The 18,032-nt window shown below is 37.6% G+C and overlaps 2 protein-coding genes across 5 annotated transcripts in view; one reads left to right on the forward strand and one right to left on the reverse strand.

Annotated features, from left to right (window-relative positions):
• LOC143293399 (structure-specific endonuclease subunit EME1-like) overlaps positions 1–8,999 on the forward strand; it is a 10,072-nt gene extending 1,073 nt beyond the window's left edge. For 2 of the 3 annotated variants that reach the window (XM_076604230.1, XM_076604240.1), the window contains exons 2-9: positions 1–31; positions 450–536; positions 3,772–3,887; positions 4,294–4,414; positions 5,134–5,249; positions 6,015–6,198; positions 7,619–7,675; positions 8,852–8,999. The exon at positions 1–31 is cut by the window's left edge and continues 128 nt beyond it. In XM_076604230.1, coding sequence (XP_076460345.1) covers positions 1–31; positions 450–536; positions 3,772–3,887; positions 4,294–4,414; positions 5,134–5,249; positions 6,015–6,198; positions 7,619–7,675; positions 8,852–8,962 — 823 coding nt within the window. In that variant the 3' untranslated portion in view covers positions 8,963–8,999. The remainder of the gene's footprint in view (positions 32–449; positions 537–3,771; positions 3,888–4,293; positions 4,415–5,133; positions 5,250–6,014; positions 6,199–7,618; positions 7,676–8,851) is intronic. The other variant, XM_076604248.1, reaches the window with a different exon arrangement.
• A 681-nt stretch (positions 9,000–9,680) lies between these two features.
• Positions 9,681–18,032, reverse strand: part of LOC143286736 (WD repeat domain phosphoinositide-interacting protein 2-like) — a 36,496-nt gene continuing 28,144 nt past the window's right edge. The window contains exon 11 of one of the 2 annotated variants that reach the window (XM_076594470.1): positions 9,681–17,078. In XM_076594470.1, the coding sequence (XP_076450585.1) occupies positions 16,951–17,078 (128 nt within the window). In that variant the 3' untranslated portion in view covers positions 9,681–16,950. The remainder of the gene's footprint in view (positions 17,079–18,032) is intronic. The other variant, XM_076594461.1, reaches the window with a different exon arrangement.

The following is an 18,032-nucleotide window of genomic DNA, read 5'->3' on the forward strand; positions in this document are numbered from 1 at the left end:
ATGGCAGCTTGTGTATGGGTCTGATAATAACGTGAGTTTTGTGAAGTTCACACACATGATATATCAAATATAGTTTGTGACTGTGTTTGCAATGTTTGTGATTGTGTATGTTTGCCAATAGTCTTGTCATGTATGAAATTAAATGTGTTATTTGTGACTAGTGTGAATCTGTTGTTTACATTTTTGATAATGATGAATGTGTTATATTGTTATATGTCTAAAGTCTAGAGTGATCATCATTATAACGTTGGCAAATTGAATGATTTTGTCTAAAAAACTGAAGTTGTAAACTTATTGTTGACAGCAAAAAACATTCATTATCAATTTTGTTTGTTTGTTTTGTTTCCTTTCAGGAGACAAGGGCCTGCACACTCAAACATATGTGACAGTAGATAAGTCTTATAAAGCACAAAGTCTTGAAAATGAAATATAGTGTCTTCTTATTTCAGGAGCCCAGACAGGTGGAGGAAACAGATGAGGTACTGTCTATTATCCCTGTGGATCAGTTTGTTGCTATGGTAAATTCTCAGGTTAAGGTATGTACTACAACTGTTTTTGTGCTGATGTATTGATAATAAAGTTTAAACAACAATCTTCTTTGAAACAAACAGTGCATTGTTTTGCTGTTATTTAAGACAATGTTGTTTATATGTCTGACACAGACAAAGCAGAAGGTGAATGTTATTTGGTTGGAAGATTCCTGCATCTCTCTGTCTTTTACTAATTTCATTATGTTACCTGGCTGAAATTGTGTGAAGAGAGAAGAAAAAAAGAGAATAATTTGAACAAAATCAAACGAATAATAGAATAGTGAATTGTTATTTAAGATTTTTTTTTATGAAATAGAAATGTTTTTTAAATGTTGTTGAAGTCTCAGTATATATGTTTGATGGATGGACTTGACATTTAAATTTCTGAAGATCTTTTTTGGTCAAATAAAAATTCCACTTTTCTCTTACACTCATGATTAGGTCTACTCAGGGATTGGAAGGACAGTGAGTAGATGGTAATTTCCAGTGAAATTCTGATCCAGCAAAAAGTATTATTTCGATAGAGGAAAAAAAAGAAGAAAATGCTGTTTTTAACAGATACTTTCAACTGCACGCTTACTGGTACTGGTGTTAATTTAGGAAATGAGTCTGGTGCTGTTCAAGAAGGATGCAGACACCAACACTCTGAAATAATTCAGTATATTGTGAAACCTTGCCAGTTGCTACCATTTTTGTTGTTGAAGATATTAAGTTTCTTTTTTTTTTACTTTTCTTTTTCCTTCCAAATGACGCACAGGCACACTCCATGTGATTTTTACACATAAAGATATGACAGAAGCATCATGCCCTGAGCAGTTCAGTGATGTCATAAACTGGAGAAACACGATGGCACTCATGACATTTCAGTGACACAATAAATTACATAAACCATGGGCTACTCAGCAGTCCAGTGAAACAATAAACTGCATGAACTTATTTATTTATTTATTTATTTTTTACATGTACAGTTTACTCCATCAGCTCATCAGGAGTTATCCTTATCAGTTCAGTTTCAGTAGCTCAAGGAGGCGTCACTGCGTTCGGACAAAACCATATACGCTACACCACATCTGCCAAGCAGATGCCTGACCAGCAGCGTAACCCAACGCGCTTAGTCAGGCCTTGGGAAAAAAAAACAAAACAAAACAAAACCAAAAAAAAACCACAAAAAAAACAAAAAAACACAAAAAACAACAACACACACACACACAAAAAAAACAAAAAACAAACAAACAAAAAACAAAACAAAACGGGGGAATAAATAATAGATAAGCTTGCATAAATAAATAAATAAATATATAATACTTATAATATAGAAAAAGGTAGTAGTAATAATATTAGTAATACTAATAAAATGATAATAATAAAACATAAATAAATAAATAAATAAGACAACAATGGTGATAAGTAAGCAAATAAATGTAAAATATGAAGACACACATTCACACATACACCCACACATGCATAACAGAAATGCACCAGACATGCAGTTTCACATATATGAAAGCACAGTCAAATACATATAACACACACACACACACACGCATTACCGTGCACCTCCTCTACCCCCCTCCTCCACACACTCATTTCTAGTCTAAGTATCGCAGCTTCCACGGCACACACACACACACACACACAAACACACACTCACAGAGATGAACACTTACTTGTACAAGCACATATGAAAGCACAGTCAAATACATATAAACGTACATGAGCTCCAACACACACACACACACACACACACATTACCTTGCACCTCCTCTACCCCCTCCTCCACACACTCATTTCTAGTCTACGTATCGCAGCTTCCACGGCACACACACACACACAAACACACACTCACAGAGATGAACACTTACTTGTACAAGCACACACACATACGCCCATATCTCCCACCCCCAACCCCACACACGTACATACAAAGATATATATATATATATATATATATATATACACGTTCCAATATCCTGTTGCTCCCACAGTGTAGGCATGCATACACTCACATACCTCATCCTCTACCCCACCTCCCCCCGCACTCCCACCTCCCCTCACACACACACACACACACACACGTACACATATCTCTCCTGACACTTGTGTACAATTTCACTCTCGCGCATTCACAAACGCACTCAAAGGCACAGACCCACACATACACACAAACACACACAGCCGCCACTGACTGGCCGCAAGAGGGATGGGAAAAGATCTCTGATGCCAAGAACGTGGCGTCTAGTGTGTTGCTTATCAGACAAGTGTAACTCAGACACTGGCACTGCCAGGGTTAGCAGGTGGGAGGAAAGTAATTAGGAATAAATAAACGAGCATGAGTACAAATACTTCTGAGTTGGAAACATTATGTGCAGGGTTCTAGTCTGGAACTATCATGACAAAGAGATAATGAGATCAGATTGCATTCTTTTCTTTCCAGAACAGATTTCCTGTTAAGTTTGGGCTGCTGTCCTGGGGAGAGTATATCAATGGTACAGAGCCACCCAATTGTTTTGTTTTCTTCTTCTGCCTGCATTTGTTTCTAAGTTAACATAAAAAAAACAACAAACCCTCCCCCCAAAAACAACAACAACAACAACAAAAACAGAATTTTGTCAGGGACAGCAGTCTTGTTGGCATGGGTTCTTTTATAGAAAGTCTTGACTGTGCTAAATGCATGCTGCATTTGGTGATCTTGGTGTGTCTTCACATCCAAAAGACTAGCACCCATACCACCAATTAATATCTAGTGGAGGGGAAGGTGAAAAAAAAACTGGTTCTTTTAAGATTCACCTCTGGGGGGGTCAGAGGGGGGGGGGGGGGTGTGTGTGTGTGTGTGTGTGTGTGCGTGCATGTTGCAGAAAGCTGGAGGTATGGCTTACGTGTGTGTGTGTGTGTGTGTGTGTGTGTGTGTGTGTGTGTGTGTGTGTGTGTGTGCGTGCATGTTGCAGAAAGCTGGAGGTATGGCTTACGACCATACACTCACAGAGTTTGTGCAACAGCTGCAGCACATTTACCCTGCGAAACACCTGTGTTTGTGAGTGTGTGTGTGTGTGGGTGTGTGTGTGTGTGTGTGTGTGTGTGTGCGTGCATGTTGCAGAAAGCTGGAGGTATGGCTTACGACCATACACTCACAGAGTTTGTGCAACAGCTGCAGCACATTTACCCTGCGAAACACCTGTGTTTGTGAGTGTGTGTGTGTGTGTGTGTGTGTGTGTGTGTGTGTGTGTGTGCGTGCATGTTGCAGAAAGCTGGAGGTATGGCTTACGACCATACGCTCACAGAGTTTGTGCAACAGCTGCAGCACATTTACCCTGCGAAACACCTGTCTGTTGCAGCTCTTGGGGTGGAGAAATATTTCAGGTTTGTAATAAGATATTATAGTTATGTTGAAACTTTTTTTTTTTCTTCAGATGTTGAAAAAAATTCCAAACTTTTGAAGGAGATCCTTTTGTGGGTCAGCCAGGCCAGAGATTAGCTATTACCTGCAGGCATGTCCTGGGTAAGGTATTTTGCATAGTTTTCCTGTTTTCTTCCTCTCTCTCTTTCAATGATATCAAGATCATTTGAAAGTGGTTGGTAAAAGAGCAATACCTTTTCTCTTTGTAGATGGACTTGATTCATTTGTTCACCAGTCTATTTCATCTTTTGAATGTTTGATATAAACCCCATTTGAGTGAAAACGTTGGACAACATTGAAAGTTTTACATTTTATTTTAGAATAAAAAAAATTTTTGACAACCTGTTTCTTCTTCGTTTTTCTTCCCAGTGATCAGAAGGCAATTGCAAAGCGGAGGCATAGAGAAGAGGTCACAGGTCAAAAGACAAAGGGCAGTCGCAGAGTTCAAGATGGAGGGGCAGTGGCTGTCACACGTTTCCATGTGGAAGAGGTAAGTTACATCATCATTTAGAACAAATCCATATTAGTGTTTATTAGTTGTTTTTGCGTCGCTTTATATATATATATATATATCATTTAGAACAAATCCATATTAGTGTTTATTAGTTGTTTTTGTGTTGCTTTATATATATATATATATATATATTAAAATTCTTTATCCTTTGGTAACAGTGATCCTTTCTTATTTATTAGTTATTTTTGTGTCGCTTTATATATACATATTTAAAAAAAAATCTTTATACTTTGGTAACAATGATCCTTTCTTAACATCTTTCATTCACTTCTTGAAGAATCAACATTTCTGCTGACCTTGGGGAAGATTGGCTGTCACACATTTCCAAGTGGAAGATGCTGTGTTACATCTGGTACCATTTGAACAAATCCATATTATTGTTTATTAATTTTTTTTTGTGTTGTTTATTTTTGCTGTTGATCCTTTGGTAACAGTGATCCTTTGTTATCTTTCATTCACTTCTTGAAGTATCAACATTTCCGCTGACCTTGGGGAAGACTCTTTGAAAAGAATCTGTTGATCTCTTATTTTCTCACAACTTTCTTCAGCTCATTTCATGTTTTTGTTTACATGCATAAGCCTTGCACATACCATCGTACAGTATAATACAGGTAATTAAATTTTGTGAGTTGGGTTTTGCATTCTGCTCCCTCGCACCCCCCTCCCACTCTCATTTTGTGTGGTGGTGTTTTCAGGCTATTGTGGTGACCCAGCTGGAGACAGGATGTTGTTGCCGACTGGTGGACAGTGCACAGGACGTGGCTGACCTGGTCAAGTGTTTTTCTAAAGCGGTCATGGAGAAACCTAACAAGTGCGTAGTGGTGTGCGTGCAGTTATTGTGCATTGTCACCGTTCATAGATCATATATTCATAGATTTTTTTGTCTTTTCTTTAAGAGTGATGTCATAATAGACAAATGTTTTGCGTAACTTTATTGGTATGCAACATGCAAGTGTGCTTTGAATATATTTGCAATACTGTGTGTAAGTGTTTGCTTTCTGCGTTTGCATTTTAATGAAGTTTGACGGGGAAGGCCAGAACAGGTGCAGGCATTTTTTATTTTTGTATTTGATTATATTTTTCACAACAGATTTCTGTGTGTGAAATTTGCACTGCTGTCCCCAGGGAGAGCGCATCGCTACAGTGTTGTGCCTCCCTTTTTTCACTGCCTACAACTTGAGTGCAGGTTTATTTGCTTTCCTATCGAAGTGGATTTTTCAACAAAATTTTTCCAGGGACAACCTTTTTGTTGCCATGGGTTCTTTTATGTGTGTTAAAAGCATGTTACACAAAGGACCTCAGTTTATCGTCTCATACGAATGGCCAGTGTTCAGCCCACCACTCAAGGTCTAGTAGAGGGGGAGAAAAGTGGGGATTGTGGGATTCAGTCCAGTGCAGTTAAATTCTCTCGCTTCTTAGTAGATTTTCTTTTTTTGCCATATCACTTGTTAGTGGGGAAAAAATCATTGCTAATGTTAGTCAGATGCATCAGCAGAGACATTGCTCATGGTCAGTCGTCAGTCAGATGCCTCAGCAAAGAGATGTGCTCTAGCCCCTACCATCTTGTGCCCACCAGGAAGAACCGCTTTGACTCGGTGTTCTCGTTCCTGGAGGAGGGTGGCGCGGGAGTGAAGGCAGACAAGACCGGCGCAGGACTCCTGAAGGTGTGGCGCCTACAGCTTCAGCAGTTACACAACCTGGGGCCTGACATGGCAGCAGCCATCACAGAGCAGTTCCCCTCTCCACTGGCCTTGAAACAGGTGTGTAGAATTCTTTAACTAAAAACTAGTGTTTTTGTGGCTCTGGTTGGATGTCTGCAGTTAGGGGTATCTTACACTCTGTTCCATGGCTTTGGTTACAATGCATGCTCACTGCTGTGTTTCACTGCCAGAGAGATGCCATAGATGCCATGTGCATGTGACATCGCTTTATAGAAAATGATCAATGTCACCAGTGAAGGAAAGAAATGATGGTGCAAACAGTGCACAAAAACCTAACTTTGTACATCCCAGATTATACACAGGCATGAAGTGTCTGAAAAAAAAAGCTGGACATGTTTGTGTTTTAGTTACAGTGAAACAGACTAGATCGGTGGATGCTGTTAATAAAATGGAAATCAATGCACTGTACCGTATTGTATTACTTTTTGTGACAACATATTTCTTAGTGTGAAAGTAGGGCTGCTGTCCCATGGGTGTGTGGCAACAGTGAAGCACAACCAATATTGTTTTCCCTATTTTTCTGTCAGGTGTATTTGTTTTTATTTTCAAAGTGGATTTTTCTTCAGAAATTTGCCAGGGAGTTTTGGTGCCATGGGTTCGTTAATGTGCACTCAGTGTATGCTGCACACAGGACCTTATTTTTTTCTTCTCATCTTGAATACTAGCACCCAGACCACTACTCAAGGTATACGGAAAGAGAGAAAAAATCCTGATCAACAAATGATACTTGAATCTGTGGACATTCTCTTCCAAGTTGGGCACATTGCAACTATGTCGCCACTCCAATACTGGAGACTGATGCACCGTACAGTAGTGATGATATACAAGATACATGTTGTCCAGTCACCTCTTACTACTGAGTAGAGCTTGATTCAGGTGTGAAAAAAAAAAAAAAAAAAAAAAATGGGGGACGAGTTTTTTTTTGTTGTTGTTTGCACAGTTTCAGTGGCATGAATCCAGGGCTCTCATTTTGAGTCCCTCACACAGTATCAGTGAAACCCAGATTTGTCTGCTGCAGTCTGAGCAGTGGTTTTCTTTGATGTTTTCATGCATTCTTTTTTTCTGAATCATCACAGGAATAAAAGGATGAGAGTGGTTATCAAAGTCAACACTCCAAAGTATCATCAATATTTTGCTAAATTTTGTTTGTCACTCATTCTCAGGTGGAGTTTACTTAATTACAGAACATGAAAAACAGGCAAATAATGATGCCGGAGATTGTATATGTGGAGAATAAAAATGACTAGTAAATATTTTTCAAGCTGCAGTAGGTCTCAGAATGAAGATTAAAATGTTCATATTTGGTGGATGGACAGACTTGTGTGCACTGTTGTGTGATTCTGTTTACTAATTATAGTCATTTAGTTTTATTTAATGTTTTTTTGTTGTTGTTTTTTTTTTTTTTTAAATATCAGTTGCTGCTGTTGTTTTCATGATTTGTACACACTTGTCTGAACAGGCCTATGCTGAGTACCCAAATCCCTGTGAAGCCTGGAAAGTCACAGAAAACATTGTGGTAAGTTTTTTCTCCTTAGACATTATTGGTATAACTATGTGAAAAAAGGACTTTCTGTTGAATTTCTGCAAAATGCTATTTTTACATTAACAGTCATTCATTGCTGTTAAATATTACTATGCCAGCAGGTAAGCAGTGGTAAATTTGAAAAATAGCCATCAGCTAAAATTTCCACTTCCGGAGTACAAGTTGGAAGTAATTTTTAGAATGAGTAAATGACATATAACTGCCAGGTTTTCTTTTCTATTTAATTTATTATTCTTTACAGTCATATCTGTTTTGATGTAAAGTTAATTGCTGGTTCCCATGTGTTTTTGAAAGGCATAACTTCAAACTCTGTTCATGTGTGACTGCCACTGGTCTTCAATAAGTAAGTTATTCAAAAGTGGGTTAGGAGGTTCCTGATTGGTCATTACAATGTGGAACATAGTCCGACATATTGTTGGACTCCTAAGTGATGTTTTGATGTCAATGATTTCTTGAAATTATATCATATATCTCACGGAAACATTTAAAATAGTTTTGATGTCAATGAATTCTTAAAATTATATCCTATGATGTCATGAAAAAGTTGTTTAAAAGTGTTTTAATGTCAATGAATTCTTAAAATTATATACTATGATGTCATGAAAAAGTTGTTTAAAAAGTGTTTTGATGTCAATGAATTGTTAAAATTATATCCTAAGATCTCATGGAAAAGTTGTGTAAATTAGTTTCAGGAAAAAATGATAGTCATTACTGTGGAAAGGTGAAATAACTGTATGTTTTATGCAACTGCTATCACCTCAGATGTTTGTCAGACTCCCAGCTGATGTTTTGACGTCACTGAATCTTTTAAAAAAAAAATTGTATCCTAAGACCTCATGGAAAAAAAGTTTAAAACAGAGTTTCAGGATGAAAATGTTGCTGTCAACATTATGCCACTTTTGATGCTATTTGTTACTCATGAAGACCCAACCCCACACCATCACTAATGATCAAGTGTTTGGATATCACCTTGAAAATAAACAGGAAGCTGGAAGATGATGTCATTTTACCTTCCCTGAACTCCTTTGTGTCAAGACCATAGTATTTTGATGGGTATGTTGGACACACATTTTAAAGTTTCAGTTAAGATCTGTTTACCAAACATGGTCAATGAATGTACTTTTTTTTCTGCCTTTTTTTGTTGTAAAGGTTCGACGGGGAGCAGGTGCTTTGGAAACTGGTCGAAGAGTGGGACAACAGATGTCAAAGAGGATTCACACACTGCTCACCTCAGATGATCCTGGTCTTGTCATTTCATGATCTGGTTCTTTGAAGTAAATTAGTATGCACTGCAAAAGTTTTTTTGTGATGTCGAGTCTGGAGGGATAACTCACAAGAATGTGGAGGAGGAAATCAAAACCAAGGTCACAATGAGAGCAAGGTATGGAAGACCACAAAACTGAGCAACATTCTCAGAGACACAACCATGAAAATCTTTACACTTGACACTGTGGTCCCTGTCTTCCCACTTCAACACACAGAATTCTGATCTGGGCACAAGCTGGCCACAGGCTAAAAAAAAAAAAAAAAGCGCCACAATATGCCTCAGCAGAGGTTTGAACCCACATTCTCCCAACTGTCAGTCTGGGATGCCAACCATTTTGACACAGCAGCAGGTGAAACAAGCTCTATCAGGCTGAACATGACTGAAATTTGGCAATGATTTCCGATAAACTGGAGATAACTGTTTGTTCTGGGTCACATTAAATCAGAACTTGTACAGATTAGGAACAGCAGTCACACTAGCGACATTTACATCTGATTAAAAAAAAAAAAAAAAAAGGAAAAAAGTGTCAACAGGGTGAGATGATTCACAATACACTACTGCTCACCTTCTTCCTCTTCAAAGCAACATCTTAGGGGCAAGGGGGGGTGAGGTTGTGATGAGCAAAATCACCATGCTCGCACCTTCCTTTCATGCTAGTTCAACAAACCTCTCCATCAGTCTTGCGGACACACAAGTGAGAGTATCAAGACAAACATTTTTAGACATGTAATTCTGCAAAATGGTCAGAAACAGTTCATTGCCTTGTACAATAATGGTTACATTTGCCAACACAGTATCACCAGATAAGATCAGTGCATCTGCAATGGTTCAGACAAAACGTGTGATTATGGTGAACAGTACACCATGCAAGCACAGCAAGAAACAAGAGTAGGAATAGTGGAGGTGGGAGGGAACACAGTGTTGAGTAATACCAGTGCTAACATATACCACATACAATGCTCCTTATCTGCTAATAAAATATCCTCACAACTGGATACAGCCTTCACAGTCTACCAAGAGCCTATGCCATTTCCTTTAAGGTCTTCATTCAGTCACTCTTTACAACACATGAACCAATAAACAAAAAGTGCCAGAAAAAAGAAAAAGAAAAAAAAGACCAGCCTCTGTATGTACTTTATGGGGAAAACCCTCCCCCCAAAAAAGACCAAACAACAACAAAGAATGTATTGCTGTCAAAAACACTTTTTTAACTATTGAAATACGTGTTCTCAATTTGAGAATGTGTACCAGTTACCAGGTCTGAACCAAAAAATGTATGGTGGTGAGATAAATATCTTCCTTCATGAATGAAACTGATTTGTTTTTCATCTGTTAAACAGATATGCACAAAATATGATTCTTCCTTTTACACTACCAATGTAAATGTTTATTCAATTATTTATTTATTCATTGACAAAATCATTTGTTCATTTATATTTTTTTTCTTGCTTGTTTCTTTATGGTTCTGCTTAAAAATCTGCAGTGATATATTGTAATGTCCTACTGGGATTCGCTGATTGTAAAATATTTTTATTTGTAAAAGAAAAAAAAAGACCTTTGCAAGGAAAAATAAGAGGAGTTAAAAAAAAAAAGGAAGAAAGTTCAAGATTGAAGTATGTTAAGCACACATATGATAAACCATTATGTGCATTGTGCATTATCCACGGCTGGGTGGGCAACAACACAGTAACATGTATGGCTGCAAGATGACTGACAGCTTGGAGCATACAACTTCAGGACCAAAGACAGGTTTGTTGAAAAACTTTATAATGCATGTACCACTGAAAATCAGCCATTACATTTCCAGTGCTACATGTACTGCTGTTTAATAAACAGTGTGGAGATGGGGAGGTGTTTGTGAACATGACCACTGAAATAATACAGCAACCTGAAAAGGGGTGGTGCGATGGTGAAAAAGAATGCTGGAATACCACAACAGTCTGATATAGGGTGACAGAACATTACACAATGAAAAAAGACGAGCTACAGGATATTGCCACCAACAGACCTAATTGATCACAAAATTATGCAATATCCACAGACACCAACCCAGCAGTTCAGAGTCAACACAACTCGCATTCCATTCCTTCCAACTTGTGCACCACACAATGCCGTTCGAGAATGAAGACAATGCTGTGTGACAGAAACAAAGACACTACAACCCAGGTGAAGTAAATCTTAAAAAAAAAAAAAAGGTCCAGAAATTGCCTTGGCCCCAGTATTTATTCATTAAGACATCTTAATCATTAAGACATCTTGCTATAGCGCATATTCTCGAAGCTCTATGCGCCAGTAGAGCACTGGGGAACACGACTAGACAAGGCATGGCACAGTCTTTGGGGCACATATGGAGACTTCTCCTTTCATCTTGAACAATACACATGCAAAATAATGACATACATTGGTGAACTGAACTCACTTCATTGAAACAGGCCGGTCTGGATGGCCATTTTGCTGCTTGTAATCAAAAGGAAAATGAAACTTGTTTGGAAAATCTTACCAACAGGAAAGCACAAAACTGATTGCTTCTCGGAACAACAGACCCCATGGATGACATGGTATAAAGAAAACATAACCACTAGTTATTCATGAAACTTTTCTGGCAAACATGACACTGAAAAACAATTAGTCCTAACAGTTGACTAAATTGCAGACTGAGGAAAAGAGCCATCAGTTCAGATGAAGTGAGCAACATGTTTGCAATACAAACTGACGAAACTGAATATGAGCAAAAGATGGTCAGAATCCAAATTGCCAGTGGTGATGAAAACGGCTCTGTGGTGACAGGATTTCTGAGCTTTCTATTGACACAAAAGGAGTAGCACAATGGATTCAACAAGTAAAGCTGCATTGTGGAAGAGACATGAACATGCATGTTCTACTGCATTTGTTCACCATGCAGCATTCAGCAAGTCATTCAGAAAGACAGACCACTTCACTGGTGCTCAAGCAAGTCACCAATAGGAAAAAGTGCTCAATGAAATGGATCCATATGTGAACTGCACTTGGATCCATGCAACGTACTGGTAACTTCTTTCTTCACCAAAGCCACAGTATCTTATTAATGGTCAACTAACGCTATTAACTGTTCACATGCAGTCAAGGTTTTACAACCACCCACTATTACCTTCAACAAGCTGGCCCAGTTCAGATTGTGATTTTCAAAGTATTTGAATCACTGCTCCAAAGACACATCTGAATACATGCCATATATTTTCCATACTTCAACCCCCCCACACCCCCTACATTAAATGGCTCTTCCATGGAAAATTCCATCCAATGTTCTTTCAGCTGATCCATTTTCAATGCAGAATGTAATGCTATGAAAAATATCATAAAAGAAAAAGAAATCTATTCCAAAGACAATGCATTCTTCACAATTAAAGAAAAAGAGAAATCCTGGTACACTGGCACATGACTAGAAACACCCCCACACTTTTCCTAATCTACTAGCTGTAACTTTATGGTATACTGGCAAAGACACAACACAACAATGTGCCACATTTTCATTCATGTTTCTGCTTCTGGCTGTGAGGACTTCTCTGTTTGTCTGACAGTACAATGTTCAAAAATCATGCCACACAAAATGTGATAAAGGTACATTTATTTAAACATGTAAGTGTATTAAAAAGAGATAAAGTCCAGTATATACATAACATTCATAAAAAGCAACAACCAGTATTTTAAAATGACAAAAAGTTAAAACTCTACCTGTACCTTTCTCATTCGAAAACCAAAGTTTCATTGTGTAAAAACTTTCAAACCAGCCAACTCAAAGGACTGTGTAGCTCTATACAGATACATTCACTCCACAAAAAATATAATCGAAATATATATACTATTCTAACTAATGACATAAACCAGAAAAAAACAACTATGAGCAATACCCTGATTAAACACAATGGAGCAAATGTAGCATTGATCTGCTATAAATTTCTTCCTTGTTCATCATGAAAAAGCAGCGTTTTTCTCATGCACACACATACATACATACACAAAACCACCACCATTAACACTCTTAATTCCCCATCCCTAAAGAAGATTCCCATCAAACGCCACCATGACTTGCTATTCAGCAATCTCTGGCATGTTTTGCAGAAGTGCTTCAAATTCAGTGCCGTGTATTTTCTAAACTAAAATCATGATAAATTCTAATAGAACCAAATTCTGACCAGTCAATAACTGAAAGAATAGCCTTAAACTCTACCTCACCAACCAGATTTTTGCCCAGCATAATCAATGCAGAATGACTGCAAAATCTTGAAGTATCATGAGTTTTGTTGATCACTGATGCACTGCACGTGTCTCTCAACCTTTCAAATGATTGTTCTGAAATATGTACAGGTTTGTATGTATCGCTGAGAGTGGTGAAGCATTATCTCCATACCATTATCAATGAAGTATATTTTTTATAAAAGGAAAAGAAAATGCTTAAATTGCACTCAGGAGTTGCATTCCTTTCCTGAGTAATTGTTTGTGTGTGATTCCAACGCCGACACACTGATCTGAATAGATACCTCAGCACAGTTTGGGCAGTCAGCGCATCAATTGCAATGGCACCAAAGCAGTTATGGTGTGAAGTAGAAAGTGTTAATATACAGTGCCTTCTGTATATGCAGAATTTATATTGATGAAACAATGCCATAAATGGTTAATGGATGCTAACACTGAATTGCTTATTCTTAACCTTTCCTTCTTCCATCACTTCATCAGTTTCAGTTTTTCACTGAAATGACACGGACACATTCAATGTGTGGAAAGTGTCTGGTATTTTTAGTATTCCGAGTTCACCAGAATTACAGGTTGTGCAAATGTCTTTTTTTTTTTTTTTTTTTTTTCCTTTTTAGACAATATTTTTCTCTCACTCATTTTTTCTTCTACATCCTTTCAACAATCCAAAACACATGTAAAACAACAACAATAATTTGCACATACATATGAGTAAACACACTAAGTACCTTCAACAACAGTAAAGTAAAGTACAGTGATAAAAAAAATGAACATCTACATAACAATCTTTACCAACAAAAACGTTCAGTGGTAAAACAACCAACAACCAGAAGTGAAAATGAAAACCAGGTGTTGCTGTATAGTACTGGCAGTATAAAGTATTTTCCTTACATACACAGCAAAATCATAATGATTTAAAGAATAGGGGAAAAAAGAAAGAAATGTGATGCTGAACTGAAAACCATGCATATATGACAATAAAGACGACGACTACTAAAAGATACACAAGTGATTCCTACTGAAATTTCCACAATTACAGTGAGGACAACCACCACTTTATATGCTTATTACATTTCTGAAAGGTCACTGTTATTTGAAAAGTTTCAGTATTATTGCGTTTTAATTTAACTTCACATTGCCATTGATAAAATAATTGGGGAAGAATATATAATATGTCTGCACTTAAAAATGAAATATGTTTTTTTCTTCTTACTGGTTGAATATCAATTTTTTTGTGACAAACTGGTCATGTGTAGTCTGATCATCTCAGGCAAGACTTGAATTTTAAACTATCTTTCTGCATTCATACCTAAAAAAAAGTGCAAGGTCTATGGTCAAGTTTCCTCACAAATCCAGCAATCCTTATTTTCTTTTCTGTACAATTACTGTACTTACAACCTGATGCTATAGACAAGGAAGGAAGAAACAATGGGGAAAGGTGGGAAAACCCTGTCAGTCATTTGTCACTATTAACTCTTTGTTACTGGTCAGTAAATTATTGTTATTATTATGACACAGGCAAGTTATACAGAATATAAAATTCTGAATAAATAAACCAACGTGATCATTTCTTTACTGAATTCATTTCAAATGCCAATATATTTGTCTAAGAAAACACTTCTTCAGTATGTTTAACAATGCAGAAAACATCAAGCATATTTTAAGAAAGAATAGATTTTAAAATAATTAATGAAAAAAATTATATGAACAGCTTTTGCTGATTTAATGGGCTAGATAGATTTAATCAATACCAATCATCTTGTAGTCTGGTTTCTCTATTGAGGTTGCTGAAAAAAATGTCCACTTTAAAAGATTACAACTTGTACACACATATGCACACACATACAAACACCCAAAAACAGAGTTAAAACAGACTCATTTTCAGTACACACGAGTCCAAAAGTTAAAAAAATAAGTGTTTAAAATGAAATTTGCTGTAATGTCTCTCCTCATTCACACACAAAAATACCAAGTTTTCATTTGTTACATGAAATAGTTTCTTTCTTTAAACGTTTTGCCAATGAGTGATGAAAAAATACCAACAAAACATGATGACAAACAGTGATGTTTCCTTTTATACTTTTATACAGTAAAAGTTAAAGGTCCCACAGCTTTTCAAAGCCACCAAGGCAGTGAATTCAATATTCACTGTGTCAAGGAAGGCAGGGCCAAATGCTCTCCTGCCATCCTAACTTTCACCTACCAACACCAGGTACCTATTCACACCTGGGTGGAGTGAGGGAAATCAGAGTAAAGCACCTTTCCCAAGGTCACAACACCATACCAAAACAGGTGAACACAGGATCAGAAGACCAACACCCAACTGATTCATGGTCCTTCCTTTTATGGATACATTTTAAATGACCTTACTGAATGTTCAAGGTCGAAGTCACAAAAAGAATTCTATATATATTTAAAAAAAAAAAAAGGAAAAGAAGAAAGAAAAAAAATGTTAGTAATAAGTCAAAATCAACAACAACAACAAAAAGCAAAAGTGACAGTACGTCTCTGGTCTGTTAAAACTAGTCTTGTCTTGTTCTGCTGGCCTTTTTTCTAACAACCAAATTTGAATCAACCAGCTTTCTTCAAAGTGTACCACTGATCAGAACACTGTGATATTGTCGTGTTGTTCTGTACAAGTGTGCTGCCAGGACGGCAGATTGTTCTCTTTTCTGTAACTGAACTGTTTGGCTGGTGAGGGGAGCAGAGGACAGTTCACAACACAGGGAAACACAGGGATGCTCTGGTACACTGTACCATCCTTCCATATGCTGTCAGGCTGAACAAAGTACAGTTGGGGAAATAGGAGAACAACATTAAAAGCAGGACCAAACCTTCTAACCTTTTATTTTATCTTTCGATGACAGGATATTTCTACACTGAGATTTATTTTAATCTGATATTTTAATTTTGACAGTATATTTCTAATTTGAGATATTTTCATTTATTCTTATCTCCTTGTTTTTTCTTCCCCTTTTTAGACATGGTAGTCTCTTCTACTGTTCTAGAAAACAGCGTGTCCTGATCAAACATGACACCTAAAGAGGAAGTTCTAAACTCTGATGTAGTTCAGACTGAACATGCTGAAATCAGCTGCAAGAATACAGAGTTGTTTTTTTGTTTTTTTTTAATAGCCTGTCCTGACTTCCATCACAGTATTGCTAGAGTGCATGGTACAAGTCATATATCCTAAACTGATATGAACAGAAAATGAACTGTACTCTCACACCTTCCTCTCTCAATACACAACTCCAAATCTCCATCTCATACACACACCAAGTGCCATCTCACACACTTCACAAATAAAACCCACAGATTATCAAAATCTCTTCAGCCATGCAGTCACTGTACAGAGAGTAACAACCTAAGTCAACAGAATGAAGCACCTACAGCGTAAGAAGGGGAGCCAGCCAGGATGCGACGGATGGTAGAAAATATGCAGCCTATGCTGATTACAACTTGTGACATGAGCTCAACTGGTACAGAAATGAAAGACAATCACATGCCACAAGTTACTTGACTGTCAGCAGCAACAGATGCAAAAATGAAATGACATGAATTGGCAAAGGACACACGGATGGTAAAGAAACAGAAGGATCAGTTTTCCTCTTGGAGCCATGATCGAAGTCCTCAGCTGTGGATGGGGGTGGGGGTTGGAGGTTGGAGTGGGGGGCTAGGTATTCATGACATGTCTGACTTCACAAAGGTTGCTGGCAGTAGGTCAGATGGTCCCAAAAAGGATGTGGGTGGTCTAGTCATTCTTGTGTGTCATGGGAGGAAATTCTGAATCATCATCTAGCCTCAAGCCAGCGATGCCATGGCTGTCCCCTGCCTCTCCACCCACTGCCCCCTGGTCCACGTCTTGGTACGGCTGGGATTCTGCAACCACAACACAGACCACTTACCAGATTCCAAAATAAAATTTTCATTAACATCACCCTCATTCTGTTTCAGCTTGCGTGCACCAGTGATTCTGACCATATCTGTTCTCAGGTGGATTTTTTTAAATGGTAAGATTTCTGCACATCTTCTGTAGATTCTGGACATGCTGAGATGTGATGAAGTGTCCAAAACCCTGATATGCATCTTGAATGTTTTAAAATCTATAGAAAAAAAAAATCTTGAACAATTTGAAGAGAAGGGAGGATGGGTCACAGTGAATATTAACTCCTCAGCAGTATTAGGGGGATCAAATAAACAGAAAGTCATACAAGTAAAATGTTTCATGTCTGTATGAGTGTGTATGTGTGCATGACTGAAACTGATTGAATTAAACAGGAAATGAATGATAAGCGCCCAATGGCAGTTGTCAGCTGGCTCTATCCAGGTAGGCAGCCTGTTGTGCATATGACTCTGTGTTTGTAAAGCTCTTTGAGCTTGGTCTCTGACCTGATGATAAGTATGCAATATGTAAGTACCCATATCCATCCATCCAGTCTTCAGAATATATTTTTTTGGAACCAGAGACACTAAGCTGATGGAAAAACAATCCTGAATTGCTTTTTGAATGTAACCAGCAGTTATGGCGCATTTAATGATCAATACAGTGATGAGAAAAAAAAAGGACTCAAAGAAATATGGGGCCAGGGGGTGAACAACTATAAATGACTTATCTGACTGGATATCATCTCCTATTATTCTCCAGTTTTTTAACAAGGGGCCAACAATATCTCTGAAATGAAAATTTTCTTCAGTTTTGTGGGAAAGCCTTAAGCAATCTTGTACACACACATACACACACACAAAAGAAATAAACAAGATGAACAGAGCCCACTGTCTTTTTTCTGTGCTATGGGTATGACTATATCATTAACCAACAAAATTAATATTTTG

The sequence above is a fragment of the Babylonia areolata genome, chromosome 1 (genome assembly GCF_041734735.1).
Source record: "Babylonia areolata isolate BAREFJ2019XMU chromosome 1, ASM4173473v1, whole genome shotgun sequence".
Taxonomy (NCBI): domain Eukaryota; kingdom Metazoa; phylum Mollusca; class Gastropoda; order Neogastropoda; family Buccinidae; genus Babylonia; species Babylonia areolata.